Source organism: Panicum hallii, chromosome 2 (genome assembly GCF_002211085.1).
Source record: "Panicum hallii strain FIL2 chromosome 2, PHallii_v3.1, whole genome shotgun sequence".
Taxonomy (NCBI): domain Eukaryota; kingdom Viridiplantae; phylum Streptophyta; class Magnoliopsida; order Poales; family Poaceae; genus Panicum; species Panicum hallii.
This window is the reverse complement of record NC_038043.1, coordinates 2,034,826-2,044,526: the sequence shown is the minus strand read 5'-3', so window position 1 is coordinate 2,044,526 and position 9,701 is coordinate 2,034,826. Positions and strand designations below refer to the sequence as shown.

Below are 9,701 nucleotides of genomic sequence, written 5' to 3'. Positions count from 1 at the left end.
CCAGTCATCTACGAAGTAAATTCGACAAGAAAGCTATCCGATGTATATTCGTTGGATATGATAATGAGCGAAAAGGGTGGAAGTGTTGTGACCCGAATACCAACCCTTGCTATACATCCCGAGTGTGGTCTTCGATGAAGCATCATCTTGGTGGTCATCCCAAGCTGTAGTATTGCCAGATTCTGGAAACTTAGAAACTTGCTTGCAAGAAAAGAAGAAAATCAAGTATACGTTTGCTTGTTGGCTTGAGCACTCGTTTCAGAAGAACCTTCTTTTGGGATAACTCTTTCAGGCAATATCTCGCTGTAGCAGTAATAGCCCAATGGCTTCTAGTTGTTTTTTTTACCCTTCCGGGCTCTTTTCCCCCGGCGGCTAGTTTCAGCATAAAAGGAAGAAGTCGGGTCCGCGCGGTTCGCCTTTTCGAATGCAGCAGTGTTTTTGGCTTTGGCAATACCAGCTAGCTAGCTACTTACTTGTGTGGGAGTCCTATAAAGAAAAGCCTGAGTTATAGACTGACTAAAGAAATCCACCTAAGCCGTAAGTTTTTGTTACAGCTGGCACACCTGCTTGCAAACTCGAAAATCTGATTCTAGTAGAAAGTGGACTAAGTCTTAAGAGAGATAAGCCGGTCTTTATACACTGGCCCTACTTCGAATTCAGTCAGTGGCCAGATGCATTGTAAGCAATTCCAGTCCCAGCTGCTGAGGTGGCGTAGTCAGCCCTACCTAAGTATTGAACAAAACCAACCATTTGTAAAATATTATCCTATCCTGCATATTAATTAAGACCACTTATTAGATCAAGGTTGGCATACATAGCATAGGAAGGTGGAGCTTTGGTCGTGGACAGTAGGGGAGACAAGTTAAATAATGAGTCAAATAATGAGTAGAGAAGGCAAGCCCAAGAGTGTAAGAGCACAAGATGAAGCATGGCCTTGGCATATGAGATTTGGCCATTTGCACTTGATAAAAGAAGATGGAAAAAGGGATGTCCAAATCAACCTGTTCAGCATGTATTTTAGGAAAAGATAGTCTATATAGTGGTAGGACTTTTCCATCAAAAGCAAGATAAAGAGAATCAAGCACCACTTATCAACCGGTTGGGGAATGTACAAAGAATGCTGAAGAATAAACAGCGTAAAAGGGGAAGAGTTCAAAAACCACCTAACTAAGCCTATCACACCAAATAGAAAAGAGACAAAAAGACCAAAACAAGCTTTTTTTCAAGCTCTACAAGTCCTATATATAGTGAACCACTAGATAGCCGTGTTCCACTAGTCCAGTCTTGCCGAGTTGCCTAAGGACCCAGCCACAGAATTTAATAAATAGTCTCTTATCGGAAGGAGAAATAAGAATAGAGTAAGGAGGCCCGCCTAGTAGAAGTAGAGGAGATGGTTGCGTCGGAGTAAACCGAGTCTCGGTGTATCCTTTGTCTGTTCAAAATCGATATTTTTCACATAAAAAGAGAGATTTACTTTATCTTAAGTCTACTTGAATTCTAGAAAAGTCCTTTCGTCGATAAATTCACCACGGCTTGTCCTTCAACGAAGCACTGTTCACCCGAGGCGGGAAGCATTGTAGGTGAGTAGATACTAGAGTTTTGGGTATACAAGAAGCCGCGAGGGATCGTTATATAGTTTTCATCTGGTAGGTCTTCTTACTTATGATGCCTGGAACTTTAACTAGAACAGGGCATTCCTCAACCGAAACAATTAGAGAACTAGTTATTCCCGCGGGACACGAACTTACATGAAACTAAACTTTGAAAACAAGTTTACTTTCGTTAGAAAATAGAAAAACCAACGGAAAATCAAGTCTCATGTTGCTCCTCAGAAAACTCGTAGAATAGTCTCATTGGCCCTCGTCGATGGGACAAACGCGGAAGTGTATGCGTTACATTTACAGGGAAGCTAGCATTTTGTCTTGTCATGGAAGTTCGTGTTCGTGTTCGAATGTTCGTTGGAAAAACCAACGCCGACGTCAAGATCAGTCTCCTTTCTCTTTTCGGGAGCAGAGCTTAAAAAGATGGACAGTAACGATCGCGTAATATCAATTTATCGGCCTCGTCATCGAAAGCGGCTTCCAATTGCTCGGAAATTCTCAGCTATATGGGGGACTTTGATGGTGAGCAAAAAGAATTGATCAAGAAATTGGTAAACTTTCGCATGATCGATGGTAAAAGAACGAGAGTTCGTGCTATTGTTTATAAAACTTTTCACCGCCTAGCTCGAACTGAACGCGATGTAATCAAACTTATGGTTGACGCCGTAGATAATATAAAGCCAATATGCGAAGTGGTCAAAGTAGGAGTCGCAGGTACTATTTATGATGTTCCTGGGATTGTAGCCAGGGATCGTCAACAAACCTTAGCTATTCGTTGGATCCTTGGAGCAGCTTTCAAACGACGTATAAGCTACAGGATAAGCTTAGAGAAATGTTCATTTGCTGAGATACTGGATGCTTACCGAAAGAGGGGAATTTCACGTAAGAGAAGGAAGAATCTTCATGGACTGGCTTCCACCAATCGGAGTTTCGCGCATTTCAGATGGTGGTAAAGTGATACCACATAAGGAGCTCTTCCTCATTCAGTCATACTCAACAAAAGTCAGAAATGTTTGACCCTGATCCTTTTTTCATCTTCATATAGAAAGAAAATCGGCCTTCCTCATACTCCCCCCTTCATTCATGGAGTTGGAGGAATCCACAAGAGGCCTGCCCGTTCATAATTGCATAAAAGAACCATTCTTTTTATGAAAACTCTTGTTCCAAACAAGCAAGGGATTGAGCAACTAGCGCAAAGCCGTTGCGCTAACGCGCATCCGTTTTCTTGCTCCTTAACGACCGAGGGATGAAATCTTTCGACGACTAGGGAGGCGTCACCCGAGGCCGATTCCTGTGGATCACTATAGAATCTTCTAGAAGCAAGCTAGGCTACCTTCTGGCTAGCTCTGCCATCTTAGAAAAATTCCTTCGCGCTTAGCTTAGTAAGCTAGCTTGGTAAGCTAAGCAAGCCTGGTTCTCCGGGCACTATGGTAGGACGTGGATCGATCATGACGAGAATGGACTTCTCCGTCATGTAATGGTTTAGAAGAGTCACGGTCCAGTTCCCCGCCGGGCTTTTTCCCTTCTCGACTAGACGAAGGAGATATTCATTCCATTCAGGCAGGTGAGGAAGGGCGGCTAAGGCTTGACCCTGTCTTCTCTCTTGGTCGGGTCGGAGGCTAAGTTTCTCATTCAGTGGTGAGGTGTTCATAGAAAGCAAGGCCTCGCCCAACGAGTGGCGGATTTGGTTTGGTTTGGGTGGGGTCTCGTCTCGCTTGGACGCTGGGGAGATCCATAGATCTGGATAGAGTCTTTCTCGCTCAGTAAAGAAGAGTACGCGCGCTACGGCTTACGCAGTGGATCTTCGGGCAACCAACCCGGCACATCCAATTCCGATCAACAACTTGGAGGTATGGCTGAGTGGCTTAAGGCATGGTTTGCTAAATCGACATACAAGAAGATTGTATCATGGGTTCGAATCCATTTCTCCGGCACGGAAGTTGAACGGGCGGGCGAAATTACGTGAGAGAAAGAACCTCAGATTGATGGAGTCCGCCGTCGAACAGAATAGCACTACTTAGTGACTAGGAGCGGAGCGCCCTTTCTTGTTCTTGGTGGCGTCTATAGCGAAGAAGACCTTCCGAACGAGGGCCGTCCAGTCCCTGGCCGGCTCTCGGTTCTTGAGCAAGCTCCTCCACTGCGGGTAGGATGCTTATAGATGAAGAAAGAGACTTTAGGCAAGTGGTTCTGGTAGCTCAGCTGGTTAGAGCAAAGGACTGAAAATCCTTTTTTGCTTGTTTCAGTGGGAAGAGCAAGGGGATTGCCCTTTAAATCCTTCATGGTTCGAATCCAATCTGAGCGTCTTTTTTTTTCGGTATGCCGCTCCACGAGCAAGGAGCGCCGCGAGGAGAGCGAGAGAACGAAGTGGGCTTGGTGATGTCGGAATTTGCACCTATTTGTATCTATTTAGTGATCAGTCCGCTAGTTTCTTTGATTCCACTCGGTGTTCCTTTTCCATTTGCTTCCAATAGTTCGACCTATCCAGAAAATTGTCGGCCTACGAATGTGGTTCCGATCCCTCCGGTGATGCCAGAAGTCGTTTCGATATACGATTTTATCCGGTTCCTATTTTATTTATTATCCCTGATCCGGAAGTCACCTTTTCTTTTCCTTGGGCAGTACCTCCTAACAAGATTGATCTGTTTGGATCTTGGTCCATGATGGCCTTTTTATTGATTTTTGACGATTGGATCTCTCTATGAATGGAAAAGGGGTGCTTCGGATCGGGAGTAACCACTAGTGAAAGGGCTAAGGGGGGAAGACATAGGAAAGAAGGATGCCTACAAAAAATCAATTGATTCGTCATGGTAGAGAAGAAAACGGCGCACGGACCGTACTCGAGCTTCGGATCAATGTCCCAGAAGCAGGAGTATGCCTGCGTGTTTCGACGAGAACACCGAAAAAACCTAATTCAGCTCTACGTAAGATAGCAAAAGTACGGTTGAGCAATCGACATGATATATTTGCTCACATTCCAGGCGAAGGTCATAATTCGCAGGAACTTCTATAGTCTTAGTCAGAGGAGGTAGAGTGAAAGATTCGCCAGGTGTGAAATCCCATCGTATTCGAGGAGTCAAGGATTTGCTGGGAATTCCGGATCGTAGAAAGGGAAGATCTAATATGGTGCAGAAAGACCAAAATCGAAATGAATGGAAGATGCCTCTGGAACTTTTTGGTTATTTTTGGGGGGCAATATGGAAGCAGCTAGCTCCCTTTCCCTTATTACGTTACCAGCCCACCGCTATTCCAAAACCGTACATGAAACCTTAGCTTCATATGGCTCCTCTATGATCAGAAAAAAGGAAAGGATTGTTTCGTTTCGGTATTATCCCCTGGGCGTAGATAGAATTAGGTAAGATAAATTGATTGGAAAGCCCTAAATTAGACCCAAGCAATTCCGTCTGCTAGAATAACAAAAAAGCGCTTCCGAATTGATCTCATCCTTTATATAATAAAATGAGAATTTTTCTTTGTTCGGTAATAACTTAATATTGGAATAAAACACTCGTTATAGCAATTAATAAATGGAAAGAATTGGGCATTAGTTCATGAGGAATTCTGTATGAATAGGGATAAAGAAAGGAAAGAATAAATAAAGATCCTTTTTTGTATTGCATTCCATATCTTTTGTCCTATTCTTCTTTCCCCGGGAAGGGTATACTTAAATCGAAAAAAAGAATAAAGGGTTAATTCGTTCTTGATAGCCATTTCCTTAACAAGTGAATGGGAACATACTCTAGACCGGAATCCGAAGAAAGTACTACTTGATCATTTCCACCAATTTCAAGTCCTTATTACGATTCCTTTTATGAGGAAAAATGTCTAATGATTTAGATTCTCTCATTACTAATCCTGTATGTACTTTAGTGTTCCTAATCCCTCACTAACTTTTGATGGATTGCCTTATGGTTATAAGTTATAGTAATAACTCAAAATATTCTAGTAATGGAATTCCATATCGCGAATCCTTTATTCTTGCCCGCTTCAAGATATGATGACTAATCAAACAATCTCAACCTTGGGGTAAAGAGTTTACACTGCTTATGTTTACTTGAACTTTTTTCTTGTACGTAGGAAATGAGATTTTGTATTTTTACTACAAATTAATAAGCTGTTTTGTTTCACTCATATAGCTATCTAGTTTAACTTACCAACCCGAATACAGAATAAGCAAAGGAAGATAAGCATTCAATGTATTTTAGAGGAAAACGATCCTATTTTAACGAATCACACGTAGAGATATTGCTAGCACACAAAAAGTTAATGGTATTTCATAACTAATAGATTGAGCAGCCGCTCGTAGACCGCCTGAAAAAGAATATTTATTATTTGAACTATATCCCGCCATGAGAAGACCAATAGGAGCAATACTTGAAATGGCAATCCATAAAAAAACACCAATACTAAGATCAGCTAAAACAAAACGATATCCCAAAGGGATAACTAAAAAACTTAATAAAATGGATATGACTGCTATAGAGGGACCAATGCTAAATAAAGGAATATCTCCTCGGGATGGGAGGATATCCTCTTTTAAAAGTAGCTTAGTTCCATCTGCTATAGCTTGAAGCAGTCCCAGGGGGCCAGCATATTCAGGACCAATACGTTGTTGTATCGATGCGGATATTTCTCTTTCTAACCACACAATTACGAGTACTTCTATTGTGATTCCCAGTAGGAGGGATGGGTAGAATCCATATCAGTCCGTAGACTTCTTTTAATAATTCCGATTTCGAAAAAGAATTGATAGTTTCTACCTTTACCCTATCTATTATCATTTCAACGATCAACTTCCCCCATAATGATATCTATACTACCTAATATCGTCATGATATCAGCCAATTTCTTTCTCACACTAGCACACGCCATTGCTTCTGATTTCTTTCAACATTTACTTGGAGAAAAAAAAGAATTGGAACACATCTCTACACACCCAAGCTGATACTAAACTTTAGAATTATATATAGAACATCTTGCTAATCCTGACAGATCTCGAAAAGGGACAAGAGGTTTGTTTTGCTTAAAAAGGGTTTTAGTGAGACTCACTAATCTCCATATTAATGGAGAGGTTGGCCCATATTTTAAGAGCTACAAAGGATTGAGACAGGGTGATCCTCTCTCACCTCTTCTTTTTCATTTTGTGGTGGATGCTTTAGCTAACATACTGGAAACAGCTAAATCAAATGGGGTGATTCATGGGCTTGTGCCACACCTAGTGCATGGAGGTGGAGTAAGTCATCTGCAGTATGCAGATGACACTGTGTTGTTTGTTGAAAAGAGGGATGAGGATATTCTTCACCTGAAGTTCCCTTCTGTATTGCTTTGAGAGTATGTCAGGTATGAAGATCAACTATCACAAAAGTGAGGTGGTGGTGTATGGTCCTAGTGAGGAGGAGCAGCAAAGAGTTGCAGATATGTTGAAGTGCCAGTTGGAAAAGTTGAAGTTCTAAGATAATCTTAAAAAAGTAAAGACCAGGGCGTAACTTCATTCTGTGCTATGAGTAAAAGCAGAGCTGGATAAGGTAGGGGCACTCAATGGCAATGTGATTATTTTCTCCCTCAGCAAGAAAACTTTTCACTTGAAAATTGAGAAGTGCAGTGTAGTAATTTATTATCAACTGGTAGTTATCGTTCAAACTAGATAAAGAAAAATGTAGTATTAAACCAACTCCAATCCTTTTACCAATTAACATCCTAGAAGATTTCACAAAACCATTATCGCTTAGTTTTCTACTTTTCGGAAATATATTGGCGGATGAATTAGTCGTTGTTGTTCTTGTTTCTTTAGTCCCCTTAGTAGTCCCTATACCGGTCATGTTTCTTGGATTATTTACAAGCGGTATTCAAGCTCTTATTTTTGCAACGTTAGCCGCAGCCTATATAGGTGAATCCATGGAAGGTCATCATTGAATTGACTAGTTTTCGAAATAGTCTTTTTTTTTTAGCTTAGCCCAATTCATGCATGATTCCGGATAATCCTCTTAGTTGGAAAACTAAATAGTTCGAAATGCGTATGAATATACAACCTAGAGTTGTAGGGGAGAGAATAGACTATATTACGGAATTGGTAAAGTATATATGCATTCAGGGGGGCAGAGTCAGGTTAGATCTATATCCTTAATGTCTATAAGTCCAGTCAAGAGCATCTAGGCGGGGATGCAAGCAAGTACGAGCCCGGTACCCCTATCCCGCCCGTAGCATAGCGCCAAGAAAGAGGAAGATTGGCTGATTTTGATTCAATAATCGGAGATAAGATAAGAAAAAAAAAGGTAACGAGCTAAGCAAGCAAGCGCAACGAGCAATAAAATTCCCATCCCACGAACAAGCAAGGGATTGAGTACCGATTTCGTGATGCACCTATCCAACGAATTTTTGAGTCAAATGATTGTTTTAAGGTGGGTTCTCGGCTATCACCTTCGGAGCAGTTCAAATCGAAGTTTTTAATAAAGTGGGCTCTGAAATCTCAATATGCCTTGCCTCACCCGAGAGTCACCGTAGGAAGGGGCTCTTTCCTTCAACAAATGGAACTGGTGCAAAAGGAAGTCGATCTTGTCTTACGGAAGACTCCCTGGATCGGTTGTCGCTATCGCTCCCTCCCTTCCTCATTGAGTCACTGGCTGGTCTTGATTGCCCAAGACCCCTGCAAGAATAACTAGTAAAAGCGGTCTGTCCTCCAATTCATCGATTCACAGCCCTCTACGCCAAAGGTTCCTGGAAGCTTTTCATCCTTATTGAGAAATGTACTGGGGCTTGCCTGGTCGGAAGCGTTGAGTTGCAAATCTAGGAATTCTCCTAATCACCTGGTCCAAGAGCTCTTCCTGAAGAAGTAACTGAGCTATACAAAAAAAAAATAATTCGAAAAGGTATGCAAGAAAGCCTCCAAATGCAAAATCTGCCTTCCCACTGACATCTGGCTTATCCCTTTGATCCAAGACTGTGATCTATTGATTCAACCCTTGACCCCAGGGGTCTCCTCTCCCCAACTACACTAGGCTCAAGGTGGAATAACGAAAGGAGGGTGCGTGCGATAGCTATGACAGAAGGGGCTTCTTGTTCTCACTTCTATTTGTCTCAGATTTATCTCCTAAAGAAAGCCCTTGTTCCCTCAATGAAGTTCAATTGCTTTGACGAGTGAGTCTGATACCAAGAATTGACAAGCGGATTATACGTATGTAAACAGCCTTCCCGCCTGGTTTGAATGAGGAGAGGAAGGATCCGACCTCTAGCTCTTTACTTTTACTGCCTGTGCTGTGCAGCTAAGGAAAGACAACTACACTTCCAAGTCCTAAGAGAATACTAGTATACGATCTGTTATATAAATAGGTAAATGTTCCTTTCCATTATGAATCGCGATTGTATGGCCAACCATTGCGGGTAGAATGCTAGATGCCCGGGACCACGTTACTATTATTTCTTTCTCCTCCTTCATATTAACCTTTTCGATTTTTGCCAATAAATGACGAGCTACAAAAGGATTCGTTTTTTTTCGTGTCACAGCTGATTACTCCTTTTTTTCATTTTAAAGAGTGGCATCCTATGTCCACTATCTCGATCGAGGTATGGAGGTCAGAATAAATAGAATAATGATGAATGGAAAAAAGAGAAAATCCTTTAGCTGGATAAGGGGCGGATGTAGCCAAGTGGATCAAGGCAGTGGATTGTGAATCCACCATGCGCGGGTTCAATTCCCGTCGTTCGCCCATCGCATTATTGCAAATTCCAAAAATGCAATTTTCCATACTCCTAGTTACGTATTTACTTACGGCGACGAAGAATAAAACTATCACTATATTTTTTCCTTTTCCTAGTTCTTCTTCCAAGCGCAGGATAACCCCAAGGGGTTGTGGGTTTTTTTCTACCAATGGGGGCTTTCCCTTCCTATATTTAAAAATCGATGTAAAGACAATAAGAAAGTGGTTGAGACAGAAGATTCTTGGTAGTTTATTGGCTCTAAGTACAATGGGTACGTAAGTTATGTGTTTTGTTTCATGCTCCTTGGTGATTTTTCATCAATATGATTTATTGCCCATCGAGAACTAACTCTTAGTAGGTACTCAACGTTGAAATCACACCATCCGAAAGCAGAAAATCCATCCCATT

General features: G+C 41.7%; 3 protein-coding genes across 3 annotated transcripts; all 3 read left to right on the top strand.

Annotated features, from left to right (window-relative positions):
- The first annotated feature begins 284 nt into the window (after positions 1–284).
- On the top strand, positions 285–3,942 carry LOC112880713 (ribosomal protein S7, mitochondrial). Its single transcript, XM_025945460.1, has one exon. The coding sequence runs from the start codon at positions 2,108–2,110 to the stop codon at positions 2,552–2,554; it is 447 nt and encodes a 148-aa protein (XP_025801245.1). The 5' UTR covers positions 285–2,107; the 3' UTR covers positions 2,555–3,942.
- On the top strand, positions 3,893–5,793 carry LOC112880714 (NADH-ubiquinone oxidoreductase chain 3). Its single transcript, XM_025945462.1, is given in 3 exon segments — positions 3,893–4,083; positions 4,086–4,279; positions 4,281–5,793. Coding segments are annotated over 3 exon segments (414 nt in total). The 5' UTR covers positions 3,893–3,917; the 3' UTR covers positions 4,335–5,793.
- LOC112880715 (ribosomal protein S12, mitochondrial) lies at positions 4,378–5,793 on the top strand. The gene is given in 5 exon segments (XM_025945463.1): positions 4,378–4,414; positions 4,417–4,459; positions 4,461–4,600; positions 4,603–4,716; positions 4,719–5,793. Coding segments are annotated over 5 exon segments (366 nt in total). The 3' UTR covers positions 4,751–5,793.
- Positions 5,794–9,701: the final 3,908 nt, after the last annotated feature.